Below are 18,872 nucleotides of genomic sequence, written 5' to 3'. Positions count from 1 at the left end.
TACTTCATGTTAAATAGTAGAGGTGATAAACATTACCAGTGAAATTTACCTGATGACTTTATATCCATACTCAGGTACTAAGGATCCAAGTGTAACCGACTGTGACTAGTAATAATCAGCTGCATAGAGATTAAGGACACATGTGTAAACATCTAAGTGTTAGTAGTATTAAAAATGTAGGAAACAGCCGAGCGTGGTGGTGCACACCTTTAATCCCAGCACTTGGGAGGCAGAGGCAGGCGGATCTTTGTGAGTTCGAGGCCAGCCTGGTCTACATAGTGAGTTCCAGGACAGCTGGGGCTACAGGGAGACCCTGTCTCAAAAAGACCAAAAAAAAAAAAAAAAGTAGGAAACAGCATATTTTAAAATGACATGGAGATCTTCTTTAAAGGGTAAAAACTCATTCAATTTTATGTCTTATAGGGCTTATACTGAGTTCAATATTGTATTAATTCAACTGTGAAGCTAAACATTTATAGGCACTTTTGAAAGAGATGTACCCTTGCTTTGGAATGTGTTACTGAATATGTTACAGCTGTAATGAAATGCTTCTTCTAATCATGTGGTTATTAAATTAAAAAACAATTTAAATGATAAAAACACTGCATGGTAGTCTCTAATCTGAGCCATGCTGCTTCAGGCAGTGTTCTTGGCATCATATGGTTGTAATAACATGTGCAGTACAAAGTATGTAAGCTGTGTGTTCAGAACTAAGGCTACAGTGGAGTTACAAGCTGAAACGCAGAGAGCACTGCCAGGAATGCCTCATTACACATTTGATTTGGGATTTTTAGTTGTTGCTCATTCATAAACCTTTACTGTTGCCAAAGTTTTTTTTTTTAAAAGATTTTAAACTTTTATTTGTGTGTGTGTGTGTGTGTGTGTGTGTGTGTGTGTGTGTGTGTGCTACCTGTGAGGGTATAGGCCAGAAGAGGGCATCGGGTCCCCTGAAGTGAAGTTTCAGGTGGCTGTGAGCTGCCTGATGTGGATTCTGGGGAATCGAACATGTGTCCTCTTAACTACTAAGTCACCTCTCCAGCCACTATTGCCAGAGTTTTTCAATCCCCAGCTACAGTTGACCCCATATGGGGTTCTGACCCACAGTTTAAGAAGCTGTGTCCTAGTGCACTGCCACCAGTAGGCCTGCCTCTGGTGATCGCTGCCTCCCAGTCTTGTCAGCCAGCCCTTTTCCTGCGTTACAGAGTATAGCCATCAGCATTACAAAACAGAGCCACCAGTAGTAGACAGCTAATGTTTAAATGGGATGCAAGTCTGGCTGCTGTGTTTCCTGTCTTATAGATTGATGGTCTTTAGCTATTTTGCTGATGTCATTGTACATCTGTATTTTGGAGTGAGTGTAACAGGGAAGAGGGTTGTTAATCTAGTAAGAACTCATTATTCCTTGGATGATGAAGGGTAGGCTCCTGGCTTATTCCTGTTTGATTTGTTTACTTCACTTTCTGTTTGACGTACAAATAAACAACTTTCCATAGTTCATTTACTTTTTCCACTGCTGGAATGGTTGTTTTTTATTTTTATTTATTTATTTTCATTTTATGTGTGTGAGTGTTTTGCCTCCATGCATGTAAGGGCACCCACGCAATGCCCACAGAGGCCAAAAGAAGTCTGGTCTCCTGGAACTGGTGTTATGGATGATTGTTAGCCACCATGTGGGTGCTAGGAAGCAGACCAGGGTCCTCTGCAACAGCATCCAGTGCTCCTAACTGATGAGCCATCTCTCCAGCCCCAAATAGTTGGTTTTTAAAGATCACATTGTTATGCTGCTTTTCTGTGCTTTGACCTTCATCTTTGCATGGGAAGGAAAGCCAGTAAAATGTATGTCTATATTTTATTGTATAAGAAGTGAAGGTCTCAATTACAAATGACCACTAGATACCAGAGTCCTTTAAAATGTGATGGATATGCTGATAAATGAAACCAAGCAACAGGGAGGAGGACAAGGGCTAAATTGTTTCTTGAAATACGTCTTTGTCATGAGGATTCAATTTTCATCAGTTCATTAAAGGAAAACATTGACATGTCCCCTTCTTTCCTTCTTGTCCCCTTTATCTGTCAGACTATAGATAGTAATGGGTACATTTGTGCGATGCCATTAAAAGCACAAGTCCAGCCTGCAGATACCCAGATTATAAAATGTTAGGTGTTGGTTGTTAGAACTTCTGGATGCTTGTTAATTTGCCTTTTCTTAAGGCAGAAGCATAATGGGCAACTGGTCCCAAGTCATGTGTATTTTTCCTATTTATATTTCTGATCCTTGGGATTTTGGAGCCTGGCAACAACGCTCCTGTAAATCTTCCAGTTGTTTTCTGCTCTTTGTGTTGTTGGCCAATATCAATTTGCCATTAGCCAGCTCTGACCTGAGCAGTGAGTTCCCAAACCCATGTCAGTCAGGTATGTAGTTGTAGGCTGTTGTTGGCACAGATTAGGAAAAAGTTTCCCAGTGCTCTGTTACTGAACTCTGAGTACTGAACCTTGAACATGGCATATATATTTCAGATTCATTATTTATGGTTGAAAGTAGCCGTGGAACATATTTTGGAGGGTAAACAGTGAGATATAAAACTAAATAGTTAGACTTAAAAGCTCAACAAATAATTATAAGCAGTTGCCTATGTCCAGCCAGGTAAAGGAGATTAGTTTGGAAGTTACTGTACATGTTCATGGAGTTATAGGCTACCTTTATAAAGCTGTGGTGTTAACTGAGTCACGAACTTAAACCTTGTAATGAAAGCTCCCTCATGAGATTGTGGCTGCTACAGTCCAGTGTTCCTGGTCTAGACGTAGGGTTAGGGATGGTACAGTTGCATATAGGGTTTTCTTTTCATTTTTTATTCCTTTTTTATGAAATTTTTTCTTTCATTTACATTTTCATCATATGGGCAAACAGTTCTTAGAAATAACCTTTACTCAGAGTAATTTTTCCAGATTATGGTATAATTATAGTATCAACATTTGACCTTTTAAAAATGATCTGAAATAATGATTTTTCAACTGTACTTTTTATTAAAGTTTTATTTTTAATTTTAGAAAAAGTTTCTACAGCTCTCTGGTTCTACATACTTCTGCTTTGTAACCAACATATCAGATGCCTGCCAGCCTACCACTCTGCACAAAGAATTGCACAGGATCAGACTTGTCCCCTTAAATAGAACTCCTCCTCCTATAATCTCTGCCAGTTATTCAAATTTTCCCCATCCTTACAAGGCCAGAACAAGTTTTAGCATTTCTAGGAAACGTTGCTCCAGATCACAGGCCTTCCTCTTCCCCAGAGTCATCAGTGTGGAGCTGCAGGACCATCCATCACCTTCCATGTTGCTCCGTGTTTGCAGCTCTTTCTTTCTCCATCTACCAGTCTTTTTTCCTCTGAAATTAGCATTTAACACTCATTTAGGAAATAATTATTTACGTAGCCTTGGTACATCTCCTGCACTGCTGTTTTGTGTTGTGGACTTCTGTGCACTTTTGTTCTAACTCATTTATAAATTTTGAGGGTCAGAACACAAGGGTTAGTAGCTAGACACTAGATTGGCTGGGTCAAGGTGCCTGTGAAAGCTATATTGGATTGAACATATATATGGAAAGCCTTCAGTTCAATGTAGACTTAGACTTTCTCTTGGAGTCATTCATCTATTTTTTAAGAAAAGATTTTTTATTTTTAAATATGTATATATGTGTCTTGGGGGGTATGTGCATGTGGAGATACCATGTCAAGATGCCAGTGGAGGCCAGAGGCATTGGATCTTTCTGGAGTTGGAGTCACAGGTAGTTGTGTGCTGCCCAGTGTGGGTGCTGGGAACTGAATTTGGATCCTCTGCAAGAGGCTCTTAATTGCTGAGTTATCTCTCTAGCCTTCATTTATTACTTTTTTTTTTATTGAGCACATATTCCAAGCTGGAGATAGTGCCAGCTGTGGTGGCACATGACATTTGACTATAACCCCAGCACCCAGGAAGCTGAAGCAAGAGGATGGCAAGTTTGAAACCAGTCTGGATCTTCACAGCAAGACTCTTATCTTTAAAAAGAAAAAAGATACAACAATGAAACAAGAAATATATAGACCTGCTCTCTCAAGGGGTTTACATTTTAGACTTCTGGAGGTGATAGAGGGCAATTAGGAATTAAAGATAGTTTGTACTTTGGTGATGGCTCTGGAATGGGTGGTCACCAGTGGCTCTGGCAATTTTTGGGAGGGACAGATAACACACACCAGAAGTTAGCCAGACAAAGGTGAGGCAGGAAAGCTTTCTGTGTTGGGTGGACTGGTAGCAAATGCACGGGTAGGGAGACAGTGTCAGGTACTGCTTGGCATTTTGAAGAGGAGTTGTTGAGTTCCTGTTAACGAAGCACAGTTTCCAACATAGCAGTAGGGTTGGCAGAGGGAAGATAAGGGGGAATACAGGAGATGGGTTCTGCCTTCAAAGCACTAATTCCCTCAGTCTCTGTTAGACAGAAATGTCTAAGAAACACTAAACAATTAACTCTCTAAGAATTTAGAAGAAAGACAATTAAGGGAAGTCATGGGATGACATATAGGTTTGCTATTGGAAACGTGTAGGCTCTAGCAGCAGTGGACAGAGGTCAGATGCTGAGGGAAAAGGGCATTTGATGAGCCCCATGATGGATGCTTGTTATTTTGAAGCAGGAACAGGAGGCAGTAGTGGTTTAGCAGGGCTGGGTGAGAGTTAGTAAGTCATTTAAATTCCTTGGTCTTCGGTGTCATTTGTGGTATTAGGAACCTGGTCTTAGATGGCCCGAGGATGTCTAGCTTGAAAATCTTCAAGTCTTCACCATGGAGCATTAGTGAGTGATAGAGGATTTGGGGCTCAGGGAAGGCCTTAATTCATCATTGTCATGGAAAATTGATGAGATCATTACAAATTTATGAGAAGAAAAACTTTAGTAAAAATTTGGATCCTTTTCTGATGCTTTGAGAACTGCTGTCCTGATATCCATTGGCCATGACGATGCAGTTTTCCCTCCTTCAAGCAAAGCAAAACAGAAACAAACGAACACAGTATAGTAAAAGCTGAAGCTTGAGGGCCAGGTCCAGAAAATGATCTGCAAATACTAATTTTAATTTGGATCCTAAAATTTCTTTAATATTTTCAGGGAGATCTTGGAATTAGAGACATTTTGCCTTATTTTGGCTAGCCTGTTTCTGAGATCGTAATGGCAGGGAATGACAGAAAAGTAGGTGACAGTGGGGTGGCAGTGCTTGTAGCCACGGGAATAATAAGGGGCTTTTCATGTATGCTTTTGTCATTTGCAGGAACATAGCCACTGCAGGTGGGCCACCCATTGGTGGTCTCACAGAGACATCAGAGGACAAGGCCTTGCTGGATTAGAATGTGGTCAGATCTTCAGTTTATTTCTGCAAGACTTTTCTGGTAGAAGAGCCAAGGGTTCAGTGCTCTATTCAGATAAAGCCTTCAAGCTTTCCTGTCTCCAGTGGGAACTGAGCACAGACAACACCTCTCGATGCTGTACTGTGGTGCTTCCTGCTCATGCTGTACAGTGCTGAGCTTGTCACTCTGGTTTCGTTCTCTGAGTACATGCTGTGGACAAGTAGGAAAGAACACTGTGTGCACTGACAATACAACTTTAAGTGGGAAACATTGGACTGATTCAAAATAATTATTTTAGTCAATCTCTGTTGTAATTTCTGGTAACATTCACAAGGTCATCGTAGCTTAAGACCTGTATCCCTATATAGTCTTCTGTAGCTTTTCAGTGGCTGGAGAACACTCAGGCTGAGGAGGAGCATCTTGTCCTTACTTCCCTGGTTTGTCCTCTCAGACTTCACTAAACATCAAAGAATGACAAGAGGTTCAGGTAGAAGGCCTTCAGTCCAGAGTGGAGGTCAACCTTGGCAATAGCAGGAGCAGCTGGCACATTCTAGGGTGTGGCCATCACTCACTGACTTTGCCTTGTCCTCGTAGACCTTTTCTCTAAGCTTCCTACTTTTCTTTTAATAGTGATTGTGCGGAATGAGTTTTTGGCTGAATGCTGCAAAAAAAATCAATGAACTTCTCAAAAGTGTCATGCATTTCTTGAGAACAATATGAAAATGGGGGTGCTTTAAAAAGTTCCATCTTATTAGGCACTGCTTTACGATACCTGAAAATTGTATTTATCACTTTGGTTTGTTCCATTCTTCTGAAGACATCATCCTTAGAATAGTTCTTTGCTATGGCAAAGTAATCAGAGATTTCAATTCCAGCAAGAACAAATAAACAAAGACTTGGGTTTTTCTGATGGGTCTGTTTTGAGAGTGCTGTTGCCTGTGGTTTGATTCTCTTTGAAAATGGGAAATGCACATGGAAAGCCAAATGTCTTGCCATTTTTTATTCTCTGGAACATAGTGGAATGTTGACAGTGACATGAAGTAAGTTGTCAGAAATTATTGTCAGAATTAGTAAATAGCATGTTTTCCCAGGGCAGATTAGAGCTAGCCATTCAAGTGTCAAATGCTTTCAAAATTCTGTTATATGATTTAATTATAATATTATCCCTTTCCTATCTTTTTAGGAAGTACATACTGAACATAATTTTAAAGTGTATGTGATGGCTCAGAGGAGTATTTTGAACTTTTGCTATTGGTGATATAGTAAAGAATTCCTTTCCATGAAGGCAAAGTAAGACACAAATTGAAGGCAGCTCCCTTCCTTAAAAGTCTCCGTGCCCCATGTGTCTGTGAAAAGAGGTTTCCAGGAGAATTTGTCCATTGGCTATTTATTGAAGACCTACTATGTGCCTGCCACTTTAGTGGACACAATACAGAGAGAAATGATTAGGACAGGGTCATAACCGTGAAGGAGACAGATACATAAGCTGCTAACAACAGGGAGATAGAGCTCCGGGTTCACTGAAGCTGAGTGTGGCTTGCTGATTTGCATTGTGCTTGCACAAACCCAGTGCCTTTAGAGCCCTGGGACATGCTCTGCAGAGGCTAGCTGCTCCACCCTCAGCACAGCAGAAACACCTGGCACTGCTCTTTGTAGTGCCCACAGGCCATGTGATTCTTCTACAGAAAGGTCTTCCTCCCACTTGATTCTCCATGTAGGGTCAGCCTGCTAACCTTTGGTTCAAATTGTATAAATTAGTAACCTGCCAAAAATAACCTCTCCTCTCTCCATCTCTAATTTCTAGTCTTTTTTGCCTCTGCTTCTTCTAAAGTTCATCGATGTGACATTAATAATGATGACAATGACAATAGGTATTTCTTAATGCTTGGTTCCTTTATGCTAGGTATCCTCTGAAGTACTTTCCATCATTGTTTCTTCTCCTTTCCAAATTCCCAAGGCCTTATTCCATATTATACATGAGGACCCAAGACCTGGTGAAGTAAGGAACTTGTCCAAAGCCACACAGACCCTTTCCCATAAGATACTAGTTACAATCTTTGCCTCCATTAAAACTTGGATGGTTATACGTGTGTGAGAGAAGCAACATCCTTCTCCCACAAAGATGTTTTGTCTTTTTGTGGTCTCTAAGTTTTCAAGACACTTCCAGATCTTGAATAACGTCTTCTAGAGAATGCATGAAGATTCCAGAAGATAGAATTTGAAGTATCCAAGGCTTTCCAGTAAAGGTGCTTCTTTCAGTGGTCATGGTGTTTTATCACAGCAGCAGAAAAGTAGCTAATACAGCCTTTTAGTTCTCAAATTGTTCTCATATTTTCTTATGGTTTTTGTTTGTTTTGTTGGTTTAGTTCTTTGAGATTTATTTTTGTTTATGCATATATGTGTGTGTTTGTGTATGTATATGCCATATATGTGCTAGTGGCCTGCAGAGGCCAGAAGAGGGTGTCAGAGCTCCTGGAGCTGGAACTATAGTAACTTGTGAGCCACCTGATGTGGGTGTAACCAACTGAACTCAAGTTCTCTGCAAGAGCAGCAAGTGCTTAGCATCTTGGTTTAGTTTTTTGAGGTAGAACCTCACTGTATAACTCAGCCTCACCTTGAACTCACAGCCCCCTCAGCCTCCTAATCTACCACACCAGTTCTCCTGTGATAGTTTAGATAATAATCTTTGTGTCTGGCATCCATCTTTCCTTTTATATGCCACAGTAGCTACTTTAAGGCTGAGGTACCAGCCCAGAGATCAGTATATTTAAAGATCTAATTAAACTTAAAAAGATATGTGGATTAGGGTCTGCAGAGTTGGCTCCGTGATTAAGAGCACTGGCTGTTCTTGCAGAAGATCTGAGTTCAAATCCCAGCACCCACATGGTGGCTAACAACCATATGTAACTCCAGCTCCAGGGAATTTGACGCCTTTTCCTGTCCTCCTTGGTCACTGCAAGACATGGGTACACTTACACACATGTAGATATAGCAGTCATACACATAAAATAAAAATGAAAATTAAAAAATATGTGGATTATGGTATAAAACTTGAGGCTTGGTGGGAACATGAGACCTTTAAAGACTCAATGAGATTAACCCTTCCTTGACCTCTGGTCCTAACAAGGCAACAAGTGGTATCTGAGAGATTAATCCAGTCACTGTTCTCTGTTGTGGTTTGTGATGTTGGGGAGGATCATCAGCTTAAAACAGACTTGTTACTTGTCTCACTGTCCTTCCTATCAGCAAACATATACTGAGGCCTGCAGAGAGCTCTGCACCCTATGGGGTATTCCTACATCTCTTGGATCATAAAACAAAGTTTTAACAGCACGATTTAATTAGCTTGTGATATCTTCAGATACTCAAGAGCATCTCTGATCCTTTGTTTCCCTGATGTGTGCCTTGGTCATTGCAATTTTATTTTACTTTATTATGTTTGTGACCTGTCAGCCCTTTCCATGTCAGCCCTTCAAGAGCAGAAATTTTATCTGTTCTTCTATTTCAGTGCACATATTACCCAAAAATGTTCTCTGGCTCTTCTTGAAGGATCATGAGTTGTTTGTTTTAACTAAAATCTAAATGGATTTTTTAGTAATTCATACTTATTCTTCTGTGTTCTAGTCACTTCTGGATTTCTGTCTCTCCCTTTCCATGTGTTTTCTTTCATTTTTCCTATCTCCATCTGAGTGTTATGGATTTGAGTGTGCTCAGGCAGCAGCAGGTCTACCTGGTGCACCCCAATTCCATTCAATGTGAAAAACCACACTAGGTTTGATGCAGACATCTCACTCCGGGCATAATGGGGTGTACATGAAGAAAATTGCCTTGCAGGTACAACTGCTTTGCAGAGCAATTTTTTAAACCTGCATTGAATTTCGAAACATCCACAAAACATATATACTGCTGCTATCATTTTCAGACTCTGACAAAGAAATCATATGGATTTGTCCCAAGTTACATGTGAACCATAGCATGGCTGTCAAGATAACCACATCTTTGGCATCTTCCTTCAAACGCACATGACATATAAGATCTCTACTGACACGACTGGCAGCTTCCTATAAATCCCCTTGCTAGTTAGGGGTATCAGAAGTGGAAGAAGAAAGAGAACTCAGAGTTCAAGGACATGTGACATCAGCTATGACCGCTGAGCAATAAACACAGAAGCAGCTTAACTGTCTGCGTGGGTCCACACTGCTGTAGTGTGCACTTTTAATCAGGAGTGCTTTTCCTTCCTTCGTGCCCAGAAGCTGTCTGAAAGCTGAACTTTATCTATCCAGTTAACACAAAATAATTTGGGAGGAGCTGAAGAGATGGCTCAGCAGTTAAGAGCACTGGCTGCTCTTGCAGAGGGCCTGGGTTCAGTTCCCAGCACCCACACTACAGCTAACAACCACCCTTAATTCCAGTTCCAGGAGATCTGACACCCTCTTCTGGTCTCCATGGGCATTGCATGACACAGGTGCACTTACATACATGCAGGTAAAACTCTCATAGACATAGCATAAAAATAAATAAATAGAGTTTAGGGGTATGAGATGATGGCACTAAGCCTTTATCTTTAGCTCAAGGAGTTATTCCACAAATTTTTTTCTAGTCAGTTTCCTACAAGAAGTATTGTGAAAAATGAATTTTATTCATTAAATACAGAAAAGAGACGATATAGGAGAGCTGAGCTTTGTTCTGTTTTTCAGTTTTTACACCTTGAAGGTATCATCCTTGGACCAAAACATTATTGGTAATAATCTTACTACCCTGTAGCACTTCTGAGAAATATTGAGGCTTCAGACTTATAAGTATCTGCTAATTGAAACAGTATTAAAAAACAAGTTTGTAAATAAATTGAGTCTAGGTGAGACACGGCCTTTTTGTAAGTAGTCACTTTATCTTTACCATCACTTGGATATATATCTTCAAGTAGGTCAGAGAATCAAGAAAGAGGCTAAGAGATATGAAATCCAGCTGTGATGGAAACAGCTTATTGGTCTCATGCCCCTGTGTTCTCCCCCCCACCCCCATTTCTCCCCTTACCTCACTGCCAAAATCCCACAGAAATGTGTCCTCTTGCTGTAGAGCTTATTATTGCTATATTTCTATGAGATACCACTGTCCAATTCTTATCTGCAGAAGTGTGAGTTTTCCATTAAGAAGGCAGAAGCCAAAATGCACGTGTCTTTGGAGTTAATAGCATATTGTTGATTGTCATGGCACCAAATGAATGTGAGGCGAGGGTCGAATATGCTCTGTGATGCCAGCGATTGCAGGCTAACAGGAAAACTTGGCTTCCAGATACCCTCATGTCAAATGTGATACCTCTTTATGTATGATTTTTAACATTCACAATGAAATGTGAAAGGGTGTTAACAGTAGCCCAAAGATAGCAGAGCTTCAAGATTTTAATGAGTGTTAAGCTCTCTTTGTTCCCCCCCTGCAGTGGGCTCCTGTATTAGCACTCATTATAGGAAGTAGAGCAGATGGGCAAACAGACTGATTAGTTATTTATATATTTATATATATATATTTTTCTCATAGAGCTTAGACGTTAGCCCTCGCTTCAATAAACAAAAGGAGTCTTTAGATATTGGCTTGTCTTGGCTTCCCTTTTTAATCAGAAGTACAAAGGGGGCCACTTTGCTCCTGATCTATTAATAACGTGACTACATCTTTTTCTTAACAGCTGACTTCATAGCTCTGTGTGCCCATTGCAATCAGAATTTGATTTCTCTTCAAGCCTCGTGTGGTGCATTCAAGTTCTTTCTGGCCCAGGATTTCTTTATGGGGTTTATCATTTTTTAATTCATTTTTTTCAGATGTGCTTTTCTTCATAAGGAAATTATCTAAAATAGTTTGCCTTTCTAACCAAAATGAAAAAGTCTGATAATTATGTAAACAAATCTTTTCCTGTAGCTGTTTTTTTTTTTGAACAAAAGTCATTTGTCTCTTTTTCTCAAAAGTAAAATTTTGTTTATTTACTTCCAGTTTTATAAACTTTTTAAAAGAAAAACGAAACCCTTGCTTCTCTGATCTTTCTTTTTAAGAGAACAGAGGTATTCATGTGGGTAATATGTGATAGGTGTTCATATAAAAGCCATGGCAGAGGCAGGCAAGATCCTGTGAGTTCGAGGCCAGCCTCGTCTACACAATGAGTTCCAGGCCAGCTGAAGCTACAGAGAAACCCTGTCTCAAAAAAAACCACCATGAACTTTGTATCCTGGATGAGAACATCCCAGGATATATAACACAAGTGAATGTAGACTGTCCTGTCCCCTAAAGCGCCTTGGGACATGATGTAAGGAGAGGAAGGATGCACAGGCATGCTTGTACATTCCTCAAGTCTTTTGTAAAAACTCAAATTGGAGTTATAAACTTGCTGATGTATTTTATCAAAAACGAGGAAATATTCTGTAAAGATGACATTAAATTAGGCTAGTTCTTGATATTATAGTTTGCTTTTTCTAATGACATGGCACAGGATATGCAGTCGATAATCATTTGAGGATAGTTTTACACAAAGCCATAGACAATTAATTCGGCTTTATGTTTTCTGAGGTGTGCCTGATGATCTTACCTCATAGATTATTTAGTTTAAAAATAATCAAGCTCAGTGAGTCCATTTTATAAGCTTCCATCAAACATCAAGGAGATGTTTCAGTTTAATTCTCACACTGATCTGCAGCTTCGAGCAGTAGCATGCTGTTAATAACAATATGTGAAAATGTGGTCTCTGTGTGCTTGTTTGCACCATGAGCCTTTCCTGTGAGTGCTGTGGTCTCAGAGAGGGAGATGAACAGACCAGGTGGGGGTTGGGAGAGAAAATCCAAGCAGAGCAAATGGAAAAATGAAAGCTTAATAGAAGCTAGAGTTTATGTGAAGGTAAAAACTGAAGGGAATCCCCATGCAGGTGATTCTAACAGTCTTTAGGGAGACATTTCAGAAGGTCTGCTCAAAAGGTCTCAGTTGAATTCAGGTTAAGTGAAAGATTCATCAGTAGAGATGAAATCTTGACATTACACCCCAGTATAAAAGAGATGCAGTTCAAAGGTGTCTTAATGATTGTTTGTTAGCTGTGGTCAGGTCTCAACCCCAACATCTCTCCACACTCCCTCTCCCAGAACTGAGTCAGATGCCTGTGGGGTGAACGCCCTATTGTCCTATGTCTAATCTTCGTGGACCACATTGCTATGAAACTCGTCTTTCTTCTCTGAGCATTCGTTTTTATGGGGATAGAGAAGAAAATCACATCTCATCTTGTTTACCACTGTATACTCAGTACCTATCCAACAACATAGTCTATCACTTAGAAGTTTTCAGTTAATATCTGTTCATGAAATGATTGACTAATTGGGCAAGTGTTTGTGATGTAGTAAAAAACCTCTTCCCCAGTGATCCATGATTAATTTTAAGAATTTGAGATCTGCCCCTCCAATGACTCTAGCACCACCAAAATGGTAATTTTATGAATATATATTACTGATAAAGCTGTAAAAGTTGAAAAATGTCACTTTTAAAATTAAGTTACTGCTATAAGGCATTTAATGTATATGTTTCAAAAATAAACTCTACACTGACTTATGATAGGGAGAGAGCTCTTATTGAGTGACAGTGCTTTTTAAAACATAATTAACTGGACGAGTGGTGTGTGCTGGCAGTCCCAGCTCCTTGGGAGGCTAAAACAGTAAGATCACTTAAGGAATTCGAGGCCAGCTTCTGTGTGTGTGTGTGTGTGTGTGTATGTGTGTGTGTGTGTGCCATATGATATTTTATATATGTACATATATAATTATGATTAAACTGAAACTTCCTAAGGAATCATTTGAATTGGATGCAAATTGTGTCTAATGAACTCGCTTGCTTGATTCTTCAATATTTAGCAGAAACATCCTTTTAAAAATTATTCTTAGTGTTTTAGCTTTGTTAGCCTGCAGTAGCTTGTTTTATTTTAATGTAACTTTAACTCTTTAAATCCAAGCACATTTTTTGTAAGCGCAACTTAAAAAATTTTTTTTTAAATTTTTTACTTTAATAACCACGTGTTTAGAAGAAGCATTTCATTACAGCTTTAACATATTCAGTAACACACTCCAGAGCAAGGATACATCTCTTTCAAAAGTGGCTGTAAATTTTTAGGTTCACAGTTGAATTAATACAGTTATACAATATTGAACTCAGTATAAACCCTGTAAGATATAAAAAATTGAATGAGTTTTTACCCTTTAAAGAAGATCTTCATTTCAAGATATGCTGTTTCCTACATTTTCTTTTTTTTTTTTTTTGGACAGGGTCCCCCTTTACCCCCCCCGGCCTGGAACTCACTCTGTAAACCAGGCTGGCCTCGAACGCACAGAGGATCCGCCTGCTTCTGCCTCCCGAGTGCTGGGATTAAAGGCATGTGCTCGGGATTTTTTAATATTATTTTTAATTTTTTTTTTAGAAGAAGCATCTCATTACAGCTTTAACATGCCCAATAAGTTTCCAGAGCAAAGATACAGCTCCTTCAAAAGTGGCTATAAAATTTCTAGGTTTGCTGTTGAATCAATACAGTTATACTTTTAAGAATCAAAAACATTGTGAAATGCTTCTGCAGGTCAGCACAGTAATTCCTGTCTTAGATTCTTACATTTGCAGTAGTCTCTCCTCACCTGAGGTTTTACCTTCCCTGGTTTCAGTGACTTGAAGTCAATGAAAACATGACTTCACCTTCGCACTTTCAAAAAGGAACATTCACCAAGCTTCAGTGCAGTATAATTATTCTTTTTCATTAGTAGTTACTACTACTTTCATATGATATCCAATTTGAAGATTAAATTTTGTCATAAATATGCATATAAGGAAAAACATAGTATATGCAGCGTTGGTACCATTTGCGGTTTTAGGCATTCATTCACCATCCGTAGTTTTAGGCATTCATTGGAGGTCCTGGGTTATATCCACCAAAGACAGGGATGGGGGTCTTCAGTCTTTGGAAGGGATAAGAAACCACACAACAGGCATGAAATTCCAAATGCTAAATTAGCATGAAAAAGGGAACTTGAGAGGACTCCCACAGAGATGGAGGTAATTTGCCACAACCCCTTGATGGTTTTGTTAATGTTTTCCTTCTCCAGTTTTCACTTTATTGATTCTGAGAGGTGGCAACAGGTGAGGAAGCAGGCTGGGTGAGGCTCCTGTCTGTGTGGTTTGTCTCTCCAGGGCCTGTGGGAGGTGGTTTACTTAGGCTTTCTCTTAGGAAAGTAAGGGGCTTCTCTCCAGGAACCCAGCCCTGTGACCTTCTGCTGTGATGCTGAGGTGGGGGAGGGGATGTTGCCCTGAAAAAGTGCTGACCAGAAATTATGAGACCACAGCACTGCCGGCAGCCAGAGAAACAGCATGAACACAGAGCCACAGCCAGCTCTTAGGATTTTTTTTGCCCCCTCTCTCTTCTAACTTTAGAGACCAGTCCCTTCTCTCAGTGATGTGTCTTCAGAAGCCAGAATAGGTCGACACAATGAATATTTATGTTACTAATTGAGTATTTCTCACAATATGCATAAATTTGGGTCAAAAGGACCACCTATATTCTATGACACTAGCTTTATTAAGTTGGGCCAAAGTAGCAAGCTAGGCCTTCTCCACATCCTTTACAAACCACCAGGAGGCCTGACCTCTTCCTCCCCCTCCACCTGACCCTTCTGAAACAAGTGTACCCCCCAAATGTGCCATTAACTTGCCCAGTCCCCTTACCTGCATGCTTTTGCTATCTTTTCAAACTGACCAATTTCTACCAAACCTTCAATACTTTCCAAAAATATCACTTCCTCTGTCCGTCGAAACCTCTGCTCTTTTGAGTTCTGCATTGACATAGGTTCCTGTGAAACTTCTAGCACAGCCCTCATTATGTGTGTTCTTTTTAATGTCAGCAGCTCTCCCCCATCAGGCTCCCGAGTCTACGTACTGATATCAATCAAATATAAAGGTGGTAGTTTCAAAGACATTACTATTAAGTAATAGAATAGCTTGTGTGTGTGTGTATGTGAACATTCATAGACCTAGATTACATATAGCTTCAAAAAGATGAAAATGTGTTAACATGAGATTCCTTAGGGTGTAAAAAGGTGTAAGCACTAACTAGGAAACAAAAGATGCTTGGTTTGTAATATTTCTTCAACCAATATAATACTTCCCTTTTATGATCAGCGCTCAAGAGTGTCTGAAGTATTATAACATGACATAGATTACAATCATAGTATTTATTGTATTTAATAGTTGTATGGTTTAATTTAGATCATTACCTTTGTATCTAATCTCATGTATTAGGTTAATTAGACAAATGCTATTTGCTGAGATTTTATGGCTTAAATTATTAGATTTCTACTTCCATGGATGCCCTCAGCACTCTAGGAAGAAGGGTTAAGGTCAGCAGTCTTGTTGAAAGAGAAAGCTTGCAGCTCCATTTTGGTAACACCATCTGTGAGACTTAACAGGCTCAATTGTTCATCACTAGAACAGTGGGATGTGGGTGTTGGTGCAGGTTGAAAGAGGATGGATGCTTCCTTGACTCTGCCAGAGTTCAAAGAGGTAAGGGCTATTTGGAATGAGGGAGATGAAGGAACTGATAGGAGAGACGTTTCAAGGGAAACATCTCCAAGATTGTAGCACCTCATAGGCAGGACTGGAATGACTAGATGGAGTACAGTAAACCCTAGGAATCTGGGGAGCCCACTGGGGTGAGGCAGGTAAAGGAAATTTAATATGGTCAGAGTGCAGGTTAGCTCCTGTGTGGTTTATTCAAAAATACTCCCTATGTCTTTGTGAGAGACCAGTCAGAGCACAAAGCCCTGCCAGGTAGACAACTGCTTTGTATGTTTTTCCTCATCTTCCCACATTTTTCTCTTCAAACTTTAAAACATTCAGCTAGATAAGCAGAAAGTGAACAAAAGTAAGTTTAGTACCTTCCTCAGTCTCCTTCCTCTGCCTTCCAAAACGGTGCCACCTAAGATAACATAAAAATTATTATCACTCACCTTGAAATGCATAAGCTAGCCCATGTTTCTGCCTGAGGAAAAAGGTGGTCCCCTGGAAAAACAGAAAACAAAAAAACATGAAGGGCTTGGAAGAGCTGGTGTGTGGAGGGGTGAGAGGATGGGAAATAGGAGCTGGGTGGGTTTTACTAATGTGCTTTGCTTACTCTGAAAGTTTGGAGATTCTAGAAATTAGCAAACCTGTGAGTGCCTTGCATGTTTCTGTGACAGACAGCAGTACTCAAATATTTGCTTAAGTAAATAAATACGTGATTTTTGCATCTCTTAAAAAAAAATCCCTTTCCCCAGAAAGTATTACATGGGGGCATGCCTTCTGATGTTGACTTCTGAGTGGAGATCAAGAGAGGATGGGCCATCCTGCACCTCATTCTTTAGCACTGAGTGTGGGGAGCTAGGCAGTGGGTGGTCATGAATCCTAGTGTCCCTCCGGTCACCCCCGGGAAGCAATCCCATGCACCAGTTTTGCTGGAGTCTCCCATTCTGATCTGGCTTTCTCTTCCTGCAGGTGTGCACCTTGTGACCAACTCAGCAGCAAGGTGGATTTTCTTTGTGTTTAAAGAGAGAAAAATGTGCCCGTGTCTGTAGAGATGATTTGCAGTTCAGCCCGGCTGAAGCTGACCGAATGAGACTATGGGCTGTGCCTCCGCCAAGCATGTTGCCACTGTTCAAAATGAAGAGGAAGCCCAGAAAGGGAAGAACTACCAGAATGGAGATGTGTTTGGTGGTGAGTGCAGGCAAACTTTCTTCACCTGTTGGTTGGTTCCAGGCCTTTCATTTTGGTGACAGTGAGCAACTTTAGTGAACTGTGCCTTATGCTATTGGAATAAAAGAATGGGGGGGTGGTCACTGCAGACCTTTCACACTGACAGATTATGTTGTGATTTGTATCTGGGATGGCTTGGGGAGGATCATGGAGGTTTTATGCCGAGTCAGCATTCAATTCAGTCTTTACAGAACCAAAAGGGTTTAAGTAGGTACATAGACAATGGTGTGTGTGTCTTGGTGGGGACAACTGAAAACACAGGTTAAAAATGGAATGAAGATTTAAAACTGAGAGTGAGGTGTATTTTAGGGTGAATACAGTGAATTACACATTGTCATACTAAAAATACAAATAACGGTAAAGAGTAATTTTTGTGTGTCTAGTGCAAAGATCATATGAATTACAGGTTCATTGGCACACGTGGTCTGCAAATATACTTCCTTTACCGCTCCCCTACCTCCAAAGAATTTAAATAAAAGACAAGGCACCCTTAAAATTCAAGATGTTTCACATAAAAACCCAAATTTCTTCAGTAGCTCTGGCAACACTTGGTCATCATTTCTTGGGGGATTAGCTGAGTTGGGTGGGGATTACCCCTTCAGTCAGCCTGTGGCCTCCAGTGAACCACTGGCCCTTCCCCAAGGATGACAAGCCCAGGTCACTCTTTGGTATTATCTGCCTGACCACATGTAGGTTTCTTAGTTTCTTGATCTTGAATTTGTCCCTTGAAGTATCTATTTGTGTGAGTATCTGTATATAATTCCAGTTAATTAATATAGGGGAGCTGAAACAGTTTTTTGCTGAATGACTTTAACAATAATATCTACTAATTGACATTTACACAGCCCTTTTATTTATAAAAATGCTTTTTCTCTTACTGGATGAGAAGCTTCACTGGGAACTGTTTTACATCAAATTGCAGTCATTGTCAATTCTATTATGCAATGTCTGTTTCTCTCTCTCTCTCTCTCTCTCTCTCTCTCTCTCTCTCTCTCTCTCTCTCTCCCTGTCTCTGTGTGTGTGTGTGCACGCGTGTGTGTGCGCACAAGTGCATGCAAACAGGGGCATGTGTGCATATGTAAGTAGAGGCCAGAGGACAACCTTGTATGGTCCTCAAGTACTGTCCACCTTGCTTTTTTTTTTTTTGAAACAGTGTCTCACTGGCTGGCCAGCAAGCCCAGGGATCCTGCCTGCCTCTGCTTCCCCAGCACCGGTATTACAAACATATGCCACCATGTCTGACTTTTGGAGGTTTGGAGGAACAAATGCAGGTCTTTGTGCTCAGGAGGCAAGCACTTTACTGACTGAGCCATCTCCTCAGTCTTAGCTTTTGGTCCAATGTAATGATTATTCTAGGACTGAGACTGTTCCTGCTGTGTTAAAATGCACTAATGTGTTCAGGTGGCTGGGAACTTGCTCCTACAGCAATGGTGACAGCTTGCACAAGACCCATGCAAATTCAAACCAGATAAAGACCCAGCATAGAACTGGGGAAATGGGTAAGCAGCCTCAACCTTAGTTGAGGAACTTTTGGTAGCTGATCACAGCTGGGTGAGGGAGAGTTGGTCTTCTTTAAGGGAGTGAAGTTAGATAGGCTGACCAGGCTCCAGTGGATGAATTCACACTCAGGGACATCTAGGGACACAAACTTGACTAGATAAGCCATAATATATATTGCAAAATGCATGAAATCTGGTGGGGGGTGTCATGCAGATAGGAGAA

The 18,872-nt window shown here is 40.4% G+C and overlaps 1 protein-coding gene across 1 annotated transcript in view; it reads left to right on the top strand.

Moving 5' to 3' along the window:
* Nucleotides 1–18,872, top strand: part of CUNH1orf21 (chromosome unknown C1orf21 homolog) — a 248,807-nt gene that overhangs the window by 73,834 nt on the left and 156,101 nt on the right. Inside the window, exon 2 of the mRNA XM_008824284.3 lies at nucleotides 16,893–17,111. Coding sequence (XP_008822506.1) covers nucleotides 17,018–17,111 — 94 coding nt within the window. The 5' untranslated portion in view covers nucleotides 16,893–17,017. The remainder of the gene's footprint in view (nucleotides 1–16,892; nucleotides 17,112–18,872) is intronic.

Source organism: Nannospalax galili, unplaced genomic scaffold, assembly GCF_000622305.1.
Source record: "Nannospalax galili isolate Female #2095 unplaced genomic scaffold, S.galili_v1.0 scaffold227, whole genome shotgun sequence".
Taxonomy (NCBI): domain Eukaryota; kingdom Metazoa; phylum Chordata; class Mammalia; order Rodentia; family Spalacidae; genus Nannospalax; species Nannospalax galili.
Note: the sequence above shows the minus strand (reverse complement) of the source record. Positions and strands in the feature narration are given on the sequence as shown.